Raw genomic sequence first — 18,607 nt, 5'->3', positions numbered from 1 at the left:
CAGCCATATAGACGATCGATTTATAAATGAACTGGACAAAGCCATTTGATGAGGCGTCATAGTCGAAGAACTCTTCAGAAGACCGGACCTCTCTCAGTTAATCGTGGATTTATGAGGTCAGAAGAGCCGTCAATACAAACAACATAAACAGACTTTGGAAGAGAAATGCCAAGCCTGCAATGCTACCCTCACACTTCAGGTGGACGTTTGGTGCTTTTGTGTGTTGCCATAGCAACCACAACACAAGGATGCTGTTGTCCGCAGCGCAGATTGGAGTGAGTCTGAGATTCCAGTGTGAATTTTGGAGCTCAGACAATATCAGTTGACATGACCTTTGACTCCCAGGAGCTGGAAGTGTGGCTGATCGAGAAGGTGGACATCCTATGAATCTGCTTCTGCAAATGTAAAACCACAGCCTGTGTGGTTTACTGGTGGAATAGCTGACGATCAGCTGAACACCATGGACTGACCGAGGCGGTCGAAGGTCCAATATCATGGAACAGCTTTTCAATTCAAATTGAAAGTCAAATTCATGGAAATTCAATTCATGTAGAGCATTGAAAACTCTGGAGACAAAAAAGAAGAAAACATGAAATTGAGTAGAACACTTGTAGAATGGATATTTACTACGGTCCTAAAAATAGTGGTGGCAGCAGGTCTTTCAGGTCCCACTCACTTCTGGAGCTTCAGGCAACACATAAGAACCAGCCTAGTGTTTCTTGGATCATCCTCTCATTGAGCCAAATATGGACTGAATAAGAAGTGACTTTTCTAGGACTCAAATCAGAGCCACATGTTTCAAGATCTTCCCATCAGAAGAGGTCAGAACTAACTAGTAACTAGTGTGCTGTCAGAAGGTCTCCTCTTGAAGGCAATGTGGATTATTCATAAATGATCACCCTTCAGATCTCCACACATGGACTCAGCCTGGTCCAGAGACCTGTCCAGGAGAAATATCCAATAATGAAACATGCAGAGAGCACAGTGCTAATTTCCAGCCGTGTCTCTCTGCCTTCCTACACACCTAGTATTAGATGGTGTTGTCATAGCAACAGGCTCACACACTGCAGCAGGACTTTTAGAATACAAACACAGATCAACAGTAGAGAAGACCTCGTTCATCCATGTTTCTGTCATCACACTGAAGATCTGGAGCTGGTAGAAAATCCCGATAACGACCGCTGTCAGTACGGACTGAAAGGATCAGAGCTTACATGTGTGCGCACACACACACACATGAGCCACTCTTCCTGAACCAACAGATGTTCAAAAATGTACTTTGCTTCCTATAATCTTCAGTCCAACACTTAACCAATCTCAACAGAATAAAAATCACCTCCTCAGCCTCCGCAGAGTGTGTTTGTTTGAGGTCCAGCATCCAGCCAGGTGTGTGTGAGTCCCAGGAGGCCTGTTGCCATCAAAGGCCCAGAGGTTCGTCCCGAAGTTGCTTTGTAGATATGAATCCAGTCAGAGGAGTGTACGCATTAACCCAACTATGTTCTCAGCAAGAACCTTTTCTTCATACACGCACACACGTTGGATCACACTTCTGACAGGCGCTGTGTGTTTGTGTCTTCCAACTTTATAACTCAGTGGTTTCCAATCTATGGCCCAGGGGGCGGATACAGCCCATCTCCACATTTTGCCCGGCCCCTGAACAATACCAGAGATGCATTATGATTTTATAATCATAATGAAAATAATAATAAAAATATAATCATAATGAAATCTACTGGGATAAAATCCGTTCTACAACAATACTGGTAGCGAAATGTGTTGTGTTGGTAGGTGTTGGTATCAGTTCGGTTTCATAGCCTGCTTGGTTTTTGGTTTTCACAGTAAATTTGAGAGAGCTGCAAACAGTTGTGTTGACAAGAAAGTTAATGTTCCTTGGTCTGTTTTTCTGTGAAAAACTTGAAAAGGGTTATTTGGTTATTATTCATTTCATAAATGATGTTATTTATTTCATTAATAATGTTACTATTTATTTTCAGATTTTTTTTTTCCTGTCAAGATCCCAGAAAGGGTTAATTTTGGTTATGTGTGGCTTTCTGGAAAACATAAAATGTTTTCGTTTCGACACCTCTACGATAGTCACACTTTTTGTTACAAACTGGCCCAGCCCCCTGTCAGAGAAGGGAAAAGTTATTTGGCCCTTGCAGGAAAAAGTTTGGGGACCCCTGGTATGACTTGAGCAACCTGACCAACTCCAGCAAACCTCATTGGTTCCCCTTGATACCACTGACCTTCTGAATGGAGATGTTTCCTGAATAAATAGATTTATCTTCCAAGCAACAAGCTTGTCACTTCAGACCAGAGTGTAACACAAATGCTCCTTACAGAGAACACAGCCAGAACGACTCTTAACAGAAACATCCAGCCCGGCAGGACTTTGTGCCTCTAAAGTTCCTTCATTGGTCTACAAAGCAGGAAGCCATCTGTGAAAAGCCAAGGAAACATCACACCTCTCTCCATCTACAGCCATCTGCAGCAGAACAATCAAGAGGAGGAAGCTTGCCGTGCAGTTCCAGGCATCTCCTGCTGCAGCAAAAGCTGAAGGACACAGGTTCAGCTGAGAGAGTCAAAGAAGCTTCTTCAACTCTCTCAGATGTTTGTGATTAAAGATTAATATGTAAAATGTTTAGACGACATGAAAGATGCTCAAAGCAGAAAACTCCAGGTTTGCTTCCCCAAGTGCTCACAGCAGGATCTGAGATGTCCACATGTGTTAGCAGGTCATCCTGGAGTCAGAAGGTGGCAGGATCTTCATCAGCAATTCAAAGGGATGCTTAGAGTCTTCAGGGTGGTGCTGAAAACATTTAGGTGAACCTTCTCAACCAGTTTGGACATCGATAAACCCAATCTGTGTACTCTCTGTCAACCCTTTGGACATTATCACTTTTTCTGACAAAGGAAACTTGTCCTGACCATAGGTCTACTTCAACTGAATAAACAGATCAAAGTGAGGGTTTTGAAATTCCATCTTTCAGCTGGAAACATTCGGAAACCCTGGTCTTTTCAGATGATCTGATTTCACAGTCAGACCTTCATCAGCATCAACCTACAGCATAACAGCAACTCTACTCCTGGTTCTAAAGCCTCCAACCACCACATCCAATGCAGGAGAACAGTCACACCTGGAACCTTCTCTCTGAAGTGGTCATCGGTTGATGTGGACCTTCTGAAGGAGCCACGGCTCCTCTAGTATTTCAAATGCCCAAACTCTGTCAGCTGATGATCTGAAATCTGGACAACACGTGCACAAGAAGGTCCCCTAGAAAATCACTTAGCACACACACACACACACACCGATGGTATAATGTCCTGACCACGGGATTGTAGCCACTGATATCAAGACAAGGAAGATCCTCATGCTTCATGGCGGTATCACCCAAAGTCCAGTGTCCTAAGGCTACACACTAAGAGGACAACAGGGTCTCTATCTAGGGGGAAACAACAGTCCTCCAGGAGAACATCAGCAAGATGTTCCACAGTGATGACCTGCTGAGTGACGGCCTCAAGCAGCAGAAGCCCAGTAAAGAGGAACCACATGGGCTGTTATGGAAAGATAACCCACTGCATGAATACCTTTGAGGCTGATAGAGGCTAAGCTTATGTACAGCAAAGGTGTTGATCATGGCACAACGGCTAGCCTTGAACACAAGATGGATGTAGGCAAGGTTCCACCGCACCAGGTAAGATTCCAGGTGCAGGCTGGGCAAGGATGCCCCTGTGACAATCCAGTTCTAACGGCAGTGAGATACTGGCAGGGAAAGCTGTCACGGGCCAGGCGGACTCAGGCAGGGAACCACACCACCAGGGCTGGAATCAGATCAGATCTCTTTATTTCTACGACAAGATGAGGGGGAGATGGTGGGCCGAGCAACAGGATTAGGTCAAGAGTCACGGGCAGAGTCACGAGCAGAGTCACGGGCAGAGTCATGAGCAGAGTCACGGGTAGAGCTTGAGGTGGACAAGCAGCAGAAGACAGCCATATTGGTGGATGTCGTGATCCTGAGTGACATTAACATCAGGAAGAAAGAAACACCAGGGTCTCGAGGAGGAGTTGGAGAAGATGTGGAGTATGAAGGCAACACGTTGTTCCAGTAGTGATGGGGTCACTTGGAGTAACCTCATCACTGGCAGGATGGCTCCAGCAGATTCCAGGATGAGGATCTAGGATGCTGCACAGAACCCTAAAACTCTCAGGCATCCAGTAGGAGACCCAAGATTGAAGGAGACACAGTGCCACCAAGATGTGGCCAGAAGGGGATTTTTCTTCGGACCCTTGGTTTGGTACCCTCACATTTCAAATCCTGCAGCACCTGAACACCATCTACGACACCCACCCTCCTCTACCTGAAGGACTGAGGTGCAAAAAATATCTATTTTTAGACATATAAATTATTCATGCTGAGCAAGATGCTCAAAACACAGACTAGGCAGAAACATGCAGCTTTCACTTCGGCTGATCTGGAACAGCTGCGACCTCCTACAGCGTCAGCTCCTCATCCCATCTACCAGGCAGAAGACAAAGATCACCATTTCCACTACAAATCAGGCTTTCTACCAGCTTCCCTGATCTTCATTCCTGCTGCAGAAGGAAAACATTGCCAGCTTTTAAGTTCAGTTGAGTGAAAGTTGAGATCCTCGCTGATCTCAGCAGGTTCCTTCTTGTTCCTGGGTTGCATCCATTCAGTGTTGAAGCCCAAACATTTCCATCACATGGCAATCTGTGTTACTGTTTATGTGGAAGCCTCCCAACCTCCAGGAGAGCATGGATGCTTCTCTTTCAGTCCCCCAAGAAATCAAGAATAAGGCAGTAAAGAAAAGTTTGAAGTAGCGCAGTGCCTCCGCTATTTCACGGTAAAAACAAAACAAAACAAAACACTGCATCGAGAACTGGTTGAAGTATTGTTGCACAAATTCGATGATGAAACTACATTTTGACCACTGGTTTAAAAATATCAGTCTGTTCTGTGGAACGGGTGGCCGGCAAGCCCATGTCAGGATAAAGACCTCAGCTGCTGGGACCCAAACATTGAGCCGCAGGTCTGCAGCCGTGAAGGAACACAGTGCCACCTGCTGTTAGTGGCAGGACACCACCTAGATTCCCAGCTGCTTTTGGTGAAGAAAAGTCAGAAAGGTCTTTTGGGGATTCAGAAACTGGAGGATTCTAGGAGGAGGTGTGTCCAGTTCTGTGTCCAGTACTCTCTACATGGCAGAAGAATAAAAAGGCAGTTTTTATGATGTTCCTCCGAGACCCTGAGCTCTGACAGGTATAAATACTGACAAGCACATTTCATTGTTCAACAGTTAAAATGCCAGACGGCTGGTAACATATGAAGATCATCCTACATTCACTTTGTCTCGGTCACACGGGCAACAAAATAAACCAGGGTTGGTTGGACGCTGTTTTGTTGCGGTGTCACATGATTCACAAGGAGCCCCTTCATCTCAGCTCCAGCAGGTGCTGCAGTCAGTGTCTCTCAAAGCACCTACAAGCTCAGGTCTCTTAGAGGTGATGGACATCTCTCACACACTGGTCAATCCAGGCCCGGGTGTCCACTCAGTGTAGGCTTTGGGCACAGTCACACCTTTCAGGGCTTCAGACACCTATCTGTCTGCACCAGTCTCCTCCTCAAGGTCCGAGGCTCCAGCCTCCTCTTCGGACCCAGCCAGAGAAGGATATGGCCTCGGCGGGTCCAGGTTGACGTAGGTGATGTTCAGATTGATGTAGTGCTCCCCCTCCAGGGAGAACAGGATCTGCTGGACGTCTGTGGCCAGTCTCTGGAAGCTGGGTCTGCGCTCAGGCTTGGGGTCCCAACATGCATGCATTATGGAGAAGCTGTGGAGAGAGGAAACAACCAGCTATGAGAAAGTGAATGAAGGTCATTATGACAGTGACCAAGGGTACAAAACAATCATCTCATCTTGATTTGAAGACATTTGGATGTTCCTCTTTGGGATTGAGGAGGATTGAGATGATCGGGAATGAGTCCATCAACAAACATTAGAATTTCTTGAGTTAAAGTCAGACTGAGATAGTTTGGACATGGACAGGGGAGGGATGGTGAAGATCTCGGTAGAAAGATGTTGAGGTTGGAGCTGCCGGGCAGGAGGTCAGGAGGAAAACCAAAGAGGAGGTTCATGGTTTGAGGGGAAGGGAAAAGGAAGTTAGTTGGTGTGAAAGAACAGGGTTGGAAGGAGGCAAGTGATTGGCTGTGGAAACCCCTGAAGAAAGCAGCCCAACGGCGTTATTGACGTATTGAAGTTGAACCAACTCTTCTCTTACAGATTATCTGGGCAATACTGAGGCTGCGGAAGGCGCCGACCCTTCAGTAAGTAGTGTGTGATATCATAGGGGTCCACATCTGGATATGGGCTGGCACCTCTGGTCAACAGCTCCCACAGCAGGACACCATAAGACCACTGTGAAACATATGGGAACAGAGACAGAATCCTGACATGTCTGAGAGGGGGCCTGTCGGATGCCAGTCCAGCTGGGAGGCAGCGCAGGCAGCTCCACTCAGCATCTTCAGGACTCATCATCAACATTAGATGAACCATTTCTCTCCTCACTGGCATATGAGCTCATGTGAACATGTGTACTCAGATGAAATCAAGAAAAAAGAAAAACACAAACATCCGCTGTCCAGTTAGGGATGGGTGCCGGATCACAAGTATCGACTAAACCACCACACACCTTAACCATATGCTCAAATGCCCTTGTGGTTTGCATATGTGGCAAAAACAAATAGACAGCAAAAGCCTTGCTGAACATAGCGGCACTATTGGAAATCCAGTGGCCTCCAGCCCTGTAGCGGTACATTTTAAAGAAGGTAGACATAATGTCCACCTTAAAGTACCTCGGCATTGAGGCAGTAAAATGTCCTCGCAAAGGGGGGGACTGAACTCCATCCTTTTGAAACATGAACTGTTTTGGATATGCACACTGGGAACACTAACCCCACTAGGTTTAAATCAGGGTTTTGATATTAGACGTTGTCTATAGGGTTATTCTTTTGTTGTCTATTTGGGTTGTCCTTGCCATGTTCTGCTTGTCCAATCCCTCTCCTTTATATAGTCTGTATATGTACCATATGCTCAAATCCTCTGATCAAGAATGTTCAGTTCCACCTCTGTACATATGTACATCTGTTTCTAAAATAAATTAAATATCTAACAAGAGGAGCAAAAAAGGAGGGAATCACATGATAATTTCCTTTAAAAATAGCGCCACAGTAACATGTTTGTTCAACATTTTCTTTAATCTGTACAAAATAAATCATCTTTTTTTAATTTTGGAGCATTTTTTTCAAACCTTTGTTTACTCAGGTGAACTCACCACATCAGACTTTATGGTGAATTTCTGTGTCTGAAGACTTTCGATGGCCATCCACTTAACAGGAAGCTTTGCCCTTTTATGGTCTTGGATGCTATAGTACTCCTTATCATAGATATCCCTCGCCATTCCAAAGTCAGCAACTTTGACAGTGAAACTTTCATCCAACCTGAAAAGAAATAACATCCGAGCAAATGTATCAATCGTAGTCAGTCAGAGGGAACACACCGGGCCTCATCAGAGCCTCAAGGAACCAAACCTCCTGGCTGAGGAACCAGAAGTGTTCTCATCTTTCATCTCACCAATTTTAGCCCCAAATATACCCCTACTGCTTGTCAATGCAGCCTGCTCCATCTTGCTCCATCAACACTCCTAGAACGCAGAGTTCCTTGTGGTTCATGGAGCTCTTCTTCAGTGGGACCATCTTCAGATCTCCATCCAGTGGGTTGACATCCTCCCTTTGTTTAAGAACGGGCTTCAAACCTTCTTGTCTGAGACAGCTAATAATTAGCTTTTGCCTAGCCCCTCGTTATGCTGCCATAGGCTTCCTCTGCTCATGGTGATCAAATGATGCACATTAAATTATGCACTTCTCTCCCTCCTCTCACATATGCACTCACATCCCTTCATCAGTGCCTAATCGGAACCTCTATCTTCTCCTGTTTCCATTTCCTGGGCTCTTATTGGTCAAGTTCTCAGTGGGCCTTGCTTGATCCACTGCACTGTCTCCCCATGCGTTCACCATTGTTATTTCTTTGATGAATATGAAAGCTGTTATTGTAACATTTCAGCTATTAGCATGTGGCTGTTAGTGGTATTAGTGTTAATACAGCATTAGTGCCTCTCAGCCCTCACACCCCCTCTGTCTCTATCACTCTTTCTATCTCTGTCATTCTCTCTCTCTTTCTACCCCAACCAGTCAAGGCAGAAGGCCGCCCACATTGAGCTGGGATCTGTCCGAGGTTCCTGACCAGAAAAGGCAGTATTTCCTCTTTGCTGCCACCAAATGCTCGTTCCTGAGGGAATGTTGTGTTTCTGTAGATCATCTTAAAGAGTGAGGTCCAGATCTGCTGTACATGGGAAGTGTCCTCAGACACCTAGGCTGGGATTTTGAGCTGTAGAAATAAGATCTGACTTGTCTTGTTGAAAGTACTTTATAATTGTGGAAGCAAAGATTGAATTTTGATGAAGACATAAACAAAAAGCTTGTTTTTATGCAGCAGTAACTAAAGATGGAGACACCACACAAACAGCCCTGGTTTTCTGTAAAAATGTTACAACTTCATAGAACCATCAGTAGCTCTAAGATGTCCAACGAGCTCTGATGACGCAGATAGTCCAAATCCATGGCGGGCATCTGCCTTTCTTACAACATCTGGAGTCTCTTGTAGTCTTAGAGTATATAAATAAACAGGTGCTGCACTCAGAGACAATTGGGTTTTCTCGTTATTAAAACACAAGCTGAGCAGGGACCTGTTCCGCTAATGGTTCCAGACCTGCTGCGTTCAGCGGAAGCTAGAAACGTCAGGAAGGATTCACTCACATGCAGTTGCGTGCAGCCAGATCTCTGTGAACAAACTTCTTCTGGGTCAAATATTCCATCCCTTTTGCAACCTGCAGCCCGAAGCCGATCAGGTCTTTGACCGTTGGGTTCTGTGAAGAAGCGCAGCATTGACCAACTCCAGCTCCATGTCTGAGACGCTCACCTGCCAGATGTTTTGACTCACCCTCTGCTCACAGCGGACGAAGTGGCGCACATCCCCATGCTTCATGTAAGGAAGGACCACCAATGGAAGCCCTTCTTTGGGTAGCATGATGCCAAGCAGGGCCAGCACATTGGGGTGATGGAAACCCTTCATGATGATGCCCTCTCTCAGAAACTGGTCCACCTCCTGCAAATCTGTTATCCCTGTAGACACACATGCTCTGAAGATGAGCACTGTGATGGCATCTTTGCATTTCAAAGGTACCTCTACATACTGTTGAGGGATTTGACAGCACAGTGGATCTCCTGCTTGCTGCCGTCGGTCAGGTATCCGTGATAAACCGTTCCAAAGTGGCCTGTTTGGATGGAAGTTAAATGATTGGGAAGATCAGTTTGTGACCACAGGATTTCGGAAAAGCTAAAAGGCTAACCTTTGCCAATAATCTGGCTATCCTCAATTCTGAGCATCTCAGCAGGGATCAGAACGTCTTTGACCTCCTCTAGGAGATTGGAGCTGAGGCTGACCATCGAGATGTTGTCCAAGCGCATCAGAGGAACGGACTGCTGGTCATGATTGGCTGCATACAACAAGCCCTGGAAGGAGATTCCTCCTGAAGCAGAGGTCTGGCTGGGCAGATCCACTGCAGGAGACAACATACCTTGACTGTGCAACAGAGCCCATTGTCTCTCTCTCACACACACACACACGCACGCACGCACACACGCACGCACGCACACACACACACACACACTCACGCGTCAGAAGAAAGACTGACTTGGCTCTCACCCCGTCTGTAGTCACCTGTAGGAGAAACGTCCATCCCGTTGGCCACACGATTGGTGGACAGCAGTCTGGATAAACGGTTTTCTATGACAGCTGGAAATATGAGGGTCATTGAGAAGAGAACATTCAGGAAAACATCTCCGTTGGTCTGTGAGGCCTGAGAAGATCCAAGGACAGCTGCAGACAGTCCACTACAGTCACAGGAAACACATCTCTTCACACACGTACCTCTTTTTTTCCTCCTTACATGCACCATCACAAAGAATGCTAGGAAAGCTCCGAGAAGGGAGGCTCCAACGATGCCCACCACAATGCCCACAATCAAAGCGGTGTTACTGCTGTCCTGCAGGGCCACGATCCCCACCTTGTGAATCTCCCCGTTCACACACACCTACAGGGCCAGGAGACAACTCATCTTAGATCCCAAGCAATTATGGTCTGGAGAACTGACGACCTTAAGGTGGACCCTCTGACCTCGACGGGCAAACCTTCACGGGGGAGGACCAGGCCCTTGGGAATCCTGCAGGTCACTTCATTCGACAGAACCCGGGCGTTGCAATCCACCCCCCCAATGGTCATGGTGATCGTCATGCATGAGATCACGGTGTTGAGATTGTCATGCTTTTATGTTTGTGAGAGACAAAAAAATATAAGAAGATCTTTGTGATGATAAAGAACAACCATTGGTTGTTGCTAATCCAACCTAGAGACCCATCCAACCACTAGTGAGGAGAACATACATGCAGTGAAACCTCTGTCTCTCCTGGTTTCAAAAGCAAAATATTGTCCTCATGTTCGAAGGGGATGAGTTTGGGGTGGGGGTGGTAGTCGAAGCTGCCCCTCCAAAGCTTCCTGGCTCCGTCCATGTGAATGTAGATCTCCCCTTTGTCGGATATTTTCTCCAAAGTGTCGCCTGGCATGGGAGGGGCCTGACATTCCATGTGCGTGGCGTTCACTGCACCGCCGCACACCTGAGGGGAAGACCGAAGATCTTGGACTGACAAACAACTATTTATGATCAGTTCAAAAAAACGCCTTTTTTAGTTTTCTTCTCTGCATCTACAGGGGTAAGCGTTGTGTCAGAGGTCTTCTAACATCTAATTGGGTTCACAGAAAAGACTCACCAGCTCTCGAGGGTTCGTGGGGGCACTTTTAGGCACGTATTGGACCACAGTCTTCTGGGCAGAGTCCAGATGCTGACCCTCTATGATCAGCTTGGAGCCACTGCAGAACAGATTAGAACTTTGAGACCTTCAATACATCCATTCATTCATCCAGTCATATCACATCAATGGCACTGTGCTCCTCTACCTTCTGAAGCTGCAGAGTGGATACACAGATGTTATGCTGGGATCTTCTCTGTATGAAAACATCTTCGTCGTGCTCACTTCCAACCTGTCAATCACAACTTTCACAGGGACGTCCCCTACACCCGCCGCAGGCGCTGTGAGGCAGACAATGGAGGACAGAATCCTGCCTCCCTGCATCACACTGAGCAGAGTAGAGGAAGTAAACAAGCTTCTGAACATAGTAGTCCAACAGATCCATGGAGCTTCATGAGATGATCATGAGGGACGATCCTCACCTCTGAAGGTCACACCTCACATCCGCGAGGAAAACCTCTCTGTGATTTCCTGAATTCAGAAAGTTTCCCGTCAGGGTCACCAAAGTTCCACCGAAAACCGGCCCGAAGTCCGGACTGACCCCTGAGATGCTGGGCTCCTGAGGAGACAAAATTGTTCCTCAGAACTTGTTTTTATCTTCTCGAGGGTTACAATCACAGAAACATCAATGTTCTCACCACAAAAGAGAAGCCAGTCATCTGAGCTCTGCCATCTATGGAGTAGTACCTCTCCATGTCCTCCTCGTGCACTTCCAGTGTGACCATGAGCTTCTCCTTTGGCCTATTGTCCTTTATCTTGCACACCAGCCTGCATGAACAATACAGCAGTGATGTGTCCGTGGAGGTATTCCAGGTTCAGGGTTACAGGAAGCTGAAGCGGGTTCAAGTCTGGATGGAAATAACCTGATTTATCACCGTTTTTCATCAAGGTTCGATCTAGGAGAAGTTTTTGAAAAAAATCTGCCTTCCCCGACGCACCACTCACTCTGGGTGGATGTCAGTGTGGTCGGGTGCTTATACCTCTGTTCCCCCTGCAAGAAGGTTCCCTGGTTCTCTCCCTGTCCTCCTGACCTGGGTTCTACCCATTTTCTCCTGCCTGGGTTCTCTTCATGTTCTCCATCTTCAGTCCAAACCCAGTCAGTCGTTACAGTGAAGGCCCTGAATGGTCCATAGGTGTGACTGTGACGATGAATGAGAGCCAGCAGGGCCTTGATGTTCATCCACACAGGTTTGAGCCTGAAGGTTTCCGATGCAGATCCAGTTAGAGGAGGTGAAGCAGAGCTCATCTTCATGGAAGCTGCCTGGAAACCATTGCCAAGTCCCTCTGTGCTGCTGAGGTCCAGCCTTGGCTTTCCAGCTGAACTTCCTGCTCCGCAGACATCTCAGTATGAAGACAAAGCCCTGGTTAAAGGCTAAGGCCTCCAGGACCCTCCATCAGAAGCTGAAGGGCCGAGTCTAACGGGGCGATCCAGGTTTCTAGTCTCATACCCTGCCCTCCATCAGGTACCTTCATGCTCAGCTCCTATGGAGCTTCTCCAGCCATTACTGGAGTAAGGTACACCTTTGGCGGCTGCACCAGGAACAAAACTTCCATCAATTTACCACAGTTCATTTCTGCTTCATCAGCTGACCATGGTTGCCTTTTATTAGCTGGTCTATTTTGCACTATTATAAACTGCCAGATTACCATAATTTCTGGACTGTAAGCTGATAAGTCGCCACTTTTTTCACACGCTTTGAACACTGGGGCTTAAACAATGATGCTTCTAATTTACGGATTTTTGGGGGGGCTAATGAGCTTCATGCCACCAAAACACTTAGCCTCATCACATTGGACCAATGAAATACAGTGCAATTCTGAACCCATTCAATCCCGACACTGAAAAAGACGATTCTAATGGTTTTAGTGCATAGGAGGAAGACGAAGATAGCAATTAGATGGGATAGAACAAAGCAGGGATAAAAAATGGATGGATGGATGGATGGATGGATGGCAGGATGGACGGATGGACGGATGGATGGATGGACGGATGGATGGATGGACGGATGGATGGATGGATGGATGGACTTTTCCTTGCGTTACTTATTATTAATCTTTTTCATCAACATTGTTACAGGCACTGTTCGGAAAAAAAAAACATTTCCAGTACGTATTTGTGGATGTTACTGGAACATGTGTCGTGTGGGTCTGTGGGACCCGTTTTCAATTTTGTGTGTGTGTGTGTGTGTGTGTGTGTGAGAGTGAGTGTGTGTGTGTGTGTGTGTGTGTGCCCACAGACCCCCACACAACACACACACAAGGGTTAATTAAAAGACAAAAAAAGGTTTCTGTGTAAATATCTCATGCTATAATGTGGACACCTGCGGTTTAAAGACAAGTGTGGCCTATAAATGTATATATGCATGAATATATTTATTTGTTTATTTCTTAGCCGGTGCGGCTTATATTCAGGTGCACTCAATAGTCTGGAAAAAACAGTAATGTCACCGGTACAAACATGCTGGAAATTAACTCCTGGCTTTGGACAGAAGAGTACAGGACTCTGAACTCCAAAGGAAGGTCTCTGTTATGTGTACGTGTACATTTGTTGTGCACAAAAAGCTAAAAGGGAGTGAAAGAGCACAGGAAATTAGTTGGTCTGAGAGGAGAAGAGGCAGATCAGGGTTAGATGTAGGATGATAACTGGCAGAAGCCCCTGAAATGAGGAACCCAAAGAAGAAGAAGCAACTTACACTTGTATCCTGGTTTTGTCAGGCAGGATCGTGCACAAAGTGTCGTTGCCCACAGTGACCATGTGTGTGCTGCTGCTGATGGGCGGCTGCAGAGTCGACCGGAACTCCCAGCCACAAAGCATCAGCTCAGTTTCACCACCAGCGGGCGCTGTTTTGGGGAAAAACTGTAGAGAAAACATCAACAATCCAGAGATGAGACCAGCTTTTCAGATGGTCCTGAGATCCTCGCCGTCATTCCTGAGGTCAAACCTCCTACCTCGGTTATGACTGGGGGGCAAGAGTTTCTCTTCCACTGGGAAGTGCACTCGTTTCTCCTGGAACAGACCCCTGAGCACCAGCCACAGCTCATGAAGTTCGGAGCCATTAAACAAATTGGGCAGGTTCGGAAATGCGCACAGCCTGGTCCTGCAGAGGGTACCTTAAACATCTGAACCAGAGAGAGGGAGAGGAGAAGGATCACTGCCAAGTGACTGTGAGGAGAGCAGAGAGACCGCTCAGGTTCCCTGTTCAAATCAAACACCACAAATGCACCTGGTTTCCAGCTGCAAACAGCAGCCAGTCCTGGTCGTAGATGGCGGCTGTCCGGGAGACTGCCGTCTCTCCCAGGGAGTAGTTGGCAAAGACGATGGGAATGGTTGTCGTCAGGGTGACCTGAGCCAGAGAAGACATGGGAGGAAGGTGAACATCTTCTGAGACCATACACACACTACATGCAAGCAGTAAGTGACTGTTAGTTCTATAAGCTCCAAGATCATTGCAGCAGCAATTAATGACAATCTCCATCCAGCAGTGGTTGCTACCTGCAGAATCCTTCCATCGGAGGTGCCGAAGTGGCCCACAGTGTCTTTTCCCACTATGGTGACCAGGATTGAGGTGAAGAGCACATCTGTCATCCACCGGTTGAAAATGTCCTGTCTGTGGTGAGGCTTGGAAACCAGTGTTGGTTTGTCACTGCAGCTGCCGCTGCCCGCAAAGCTCTGCAAGAACAGGAGAACAGGAGGAGGCGGGTCAGCAGGACAAGGCATTGCTCCACCGCCGTTCTCACCACAGTGGTTCCCTTTCAGAGGAGTCAGAGGAGAGGGCATCAATCAGACGAGCTGAGAGGAAGCCAGGCCAAAAGGCAATTCATGAGCAGATTGTAAGTGTTTGCAGGTGCTTAGCAGAGCAGATAGAACAGTGTTATTACACACCTAGATATGGAATAACTCATTCCACTACAGTGAGATCCACATGTCCCCACACGCCTTCACCCCTCCATAAACCCTCATCCCTCCATCCACCTTCCATACAGAGGAGCATCAGAAACACAACAACCAGCCCAGGGAAACACATTCTTCTTGCTTAATATTAACCTTCATGTCCCTAACTCAGCTCCGTTCTGCTCTTCAACAAACTTCCTGCTCAGCAGAGATAGACTCCACGCCCCTCCCCTTAGATTCTACCTTCTCATGAGCATAGTTTGCTGGCAGACATTCCAGATGGAGTACAAATAGAGCTCCAGGGACAAAGTTTGAGCTCCATAAAAGGCAGAGGCCACACCCTCTGTCTAGCCCAGGGCTTCTGTGCTCAGCTTGATACACCTGAAATTAAATGTGATCGCTCTAGTAGTTTAGCACTTTGACCTTGTGTTTGGGGAGCAGGTATTCTCAACCAAATAGTTCTTGTTTGACTTCATAGCAGGCATCTGAACAGCAAACAGTTTCCATCCTGGCTAGAAGGTCTGAAAGCAGGGTGACGTCATACATGACTCAGCCACCACTCCCAGCTCTCTCACCTGGCTGCACTCTTGCACACACCTTGGGAAAATACACACACTTGGCCGCTTGTGAGGGTGTTTACAAACACTATCAGCCCAATGAGCCACTGTGTGCCCAGTGCAGCTCACTTCCTGTCCATGCACGAGTGACCCTTGCCCTCTACCCCGCGTCCCAGCAGCTGCAGAGAAGGTGACTCACCTCATGGGGGCAGCTCTCAAAGGGCTGGAAGTGGCGGAGTCCTCTTGAGAGCTGTTCAGGGCCGGGCCTGCAGCAGGCCTCCACGCCTTTGTCGATCGCGGCGTTGATTTTAGTCAAGGGAAAGGCACACAGGGCAGAGGTCCTCTGAGGTTCTCCGTGCTCATTCACCTTTGCAAACACGCCGTAAAGGATGTCCTCCGTCTGCTCCACCCCCAGCTCACTGGCCAGCTCTTTGCCAGCATGGCCGAGGTGAGCTGCCATCAGGCCGTTGTACACAATGTCCCGGAAGGCCTCCCTCTTCCTCCTACGTTTGGAATTGTGTCTGCACTCCAGGACCAACTCCCTGTACATCCACACCTCTGGAATGAGCACTGGCAGGCGTCCAAGGCGCGTCTGCAAGGCAGAGGTATTGGAGGAGGGGTTTTCTCTCTGCAGTGACAGGAAGTAGACGTGCTCCCTGGTGGAGAAGCTGTAGATGTAATCGATGGCGTAGGAGTCTTGTAGTTGGGGGAGGACTGTCAGACTACTGATCTCCATGAAACCATCTTCAGTTGAAAGAGGCCTCAACACTGATATGGACCTCCGTGGAAACCTCTGCGTCACTTTTCGATTGACAGATGCTGCTACGTAGAAAAAGGACGTGGCTCCTTGTTCAACGATGAGAACTTTGGTGCCGAGCGGACTGGCCACACAGTCCGGGCAGTGGAGCTCAGAGTTCTGCTCCTTTCTGTAGAGACACTGAGGGCTTTGCGGCCTGAGGCTCGTATCGATGAAGTAACAGATGCCATGCTGCGTACTTCCACAGATGTATAGATAAGGCAGAGAAGGTCCAGCGGGATCCATCAGTAGAACCTCATTGTCTGTGTCCACCGAGTCGCCGAGTTCCATCTCCATAGCGCACAGTGCACATGTTTCACAGTCAGGACTCCCAACAGGTCCAGTCCTCACCTCCCAGATCTTCGACAGGTTGACATCAACAGCCTCAACTATATTCTGAGAGCCAACGTACACCTCTTGCCCATCCAGGTTCACAGCCACGTTCTGAATGGGGCTTTCTGTTTGGAAGTAGGGGATGGAGTACTTCACAGTGAAGTCCACCAGCTTGCGAGTGGAAGAAGGACATGTCTGCAGACCTGCTGCAGTTGGTGTTAGCATCCATACATAGAGTGTCAGCAAAGCAGCCCACGTGACCATCTCAAGGAAACAGTCCGCTGAGATTGTGTGCTACCGAGAAGAAACGTGGATTGTCAAGGACATTCTGGAGACCCGGCAGGTTCTCTGTGAGGAAGACAAACACATTTTGAGGTTCTGCAACACATCGGTGTGATGGTGTCACTGTCTATGGGCACATTCCTGGGGAAGGCTTAAAATAGGTAGACATTGTGGTAGATCTGGACATAAGGCTGTGGAAGATGTGAATGGGATGGGTGTAGTCAGTCCACTGACAACAAGACCTAACTTGCATAAGCAAGTTGCTGTGCAGGTCTAGTGATACCCCCCCCAAGGCACTCAGAATACAGCAGGTAGAATATACCAACCTCAAATTCCAAAGGAACTGTTAGTGACAACATGTAGCCGAAAAAAAATACGTCAGTACCTGTAGATCCTGAGCAGAAGTTATCAGGGGAACACCGGGGTTTTTATAAAACAATGAAAAACACCTTCACCCAGAAACCTGGGGCGAGCTGTTCAGAGGATGCGCTGGATCACTGCGGGATTTTGCCGTTCTTTCGCCGCCATTCCGTGGCATTTGCTTTCCCTCCCGTGAAGTGGACTCGGTCTCGGACACTGACCTTCCCGACAGCGGTGCTGCTTCCCGATAGACGCACTGAGCGGGGCGGCTGCAGCGCCGGGAACACCGTGACGGCTGCGTAAAGTTCCCCGGTCTGCAGCCGCACACCGGAAACGGACTCGCCTTCAGTGTAAAAGCGAGGAGCGTTCACGGGCTCCTCCGGATTCCACGTGAACTTTCTTCGCGGGTAACAGAGAGGTTTGGGGTGGGGGTGAGGACATCAGGTCTCCACAATGCTGGTCACATCAACCGCCTGTCCTCTCCGTGATCGGTTTGACTTTGACATTCATTCTGAAATCTACAATACCGGAAGTGCTCTTGCCATTACAGTCACTGAACACGTCCCACAACATATAAGGAAGTTAATAAAAGTTGCGAAACTTGACCGCCGTCACGTCGCTTCTTTAAACGTACCGGGGCTGGTCGTCAGACCTTTGGATCACTGGAAAGTTCTCCTCAGCTGACCAGAACACTTGTCAGTGTGTGGAAACAAGCTAAAGACGAGAATATGCTCACCTCCACTGTGACACGACGTAATGGGAGGAATGAAACTATCCCCCTTCACATTGAAGGCCCAAAGCACGAGGCAGCCTAAGGAAAACTATAGGAAGGTCCAGGCTGAATCTGATACATCTAGATACCAGATAATCATCCTTGACAATAAGCCAGCTATTTCGAAGTAGCCACGGTTTCCTGAATGAACCATGGAGTTAAATATCCACCATTGAGATTCCAAAGGTCACTTGTCAGATTGTTCCGGTTCCAGTTTTCTGCCAAACGATAATCTTCATCATTTCAGACTTCACTCAGTCATGTGAGCTGCTCTCATCTGTCCACGATACACAGATAACAGTCCACTGCACTGCAACAAAAATGTTGCATAGAAACACCTGGTCTGTTTTGACCTTGTCAAGATGCTGCTCTCGAATCCTGCTGACCTGCGATGGTTAGATTCCCAAAGATCTCCTCAAAGATGCAACCATCTATTTCCTTTAACAGTCATGGAAAGGCCTCTCAAAAGAAAACCAAACATCACTGACCCAACCAGACGAGTTGGCCTGATAGAAAATGACAACACAAGGTAAACAAAATGGATCCTTTATATGTCAATAAATAACAGATGAAGTGGTTAATAATCCACCAGCAATCACCGACTGCACCAGTGTGTGT

The 18,607-nt window shown here is 47.6% G+C and overlaps 1 protein-coding gene across 5 annotated transcripts; it reads right to left on the bottom strand.

The window, feature by feature from the left end:
- Nucleotides 1-1,287: 1,287 nt before the first annotated feature.
- Nucleotides 1,288-18,091, bottom strand: LOC147222094 (macrophage-stimulating protein receptor-like). Of its 5 annotated transcripts, none has more exons than XM_086168714.1 (21): nucleotides 17,954-18,091; nucleotides 15,646-16,923; nucleotides 14,491-14,667; nucleotides 14,222-14,341; nucleotides 13,947-14,117; nucleotides 13,691-13,854; nucleotides 11,636-11,765; nucleotides 11,420-11,556; nucleotides 11,146-11,325; nucleotides 10,959-11,058; nucleotides 10,575-10,805; nucleotides 10,309-10,455; nucleotides 10,063-10,225; nucleotides 9,838-9,927; nucleotides 9,482-9,691; nucleotides 9,326-9,406; nucleotides 9,073-9,254; nucleotides 8,889-8,998; nucleotides 7,349-7,514; nucleotides 6,296-6,432; nucleotides 1,288-5,848 (listed from the first exon to the last, which is right to left on the bottom strand). In XM_086168714.1, exons 2-21 carry the CDS (start codon nucleotides 16,837-16,839, stop codon nucleotides 5,617-5,619), a joined length of 4,122 nt encoding a protein of 1,373 aa, XP_086024840.1. In that variant the 5' UTR covers nucleotides 16,840-16,923; nucleotides 17,954-18,091; the 3' UTR covers nucleotides 1,288-5,616. The 5 variants fall into 5 exon arrangements, with proteins under 5 accessions (XP_086024840.1, XP_086024839.1, XP_086024842.1 ...); XM_086168713.1 differs by lacking the exon at nucleotides 17,954-18,091 and adding an exon at nucleotides 17,243-17,459; XM_086168716.1 differs by lacking the exon at nucleotides 17,954-18,091 and adding an exon at nucleotides 17,243-17,459 and having other exon boundaries at nucleotides 9,853-9,927.
- Nucleotides 18,092-18,607: the final 516 nt, after the last annotated feature.

The sequence above is a fragment of the Fistularia commersonii genome, chromosome 21 (assembly GCF_037954325.1).
Source record: "Fistularia commersonii isolate RoL2024-O1a breed Wild chromosome 21, RoL_Fcom_v1.0, whole genome shotgun sequence".
Lineage (NCBI taxonomy): Eukaryota > Metazoa > Chordata > Actinopteri > Syngnathiformes > Fistulariidae > Fistularia > Fistularia commersonii.
This window is presented reverse-complemented; position numbering and strand designations above follow the sequence as displayed.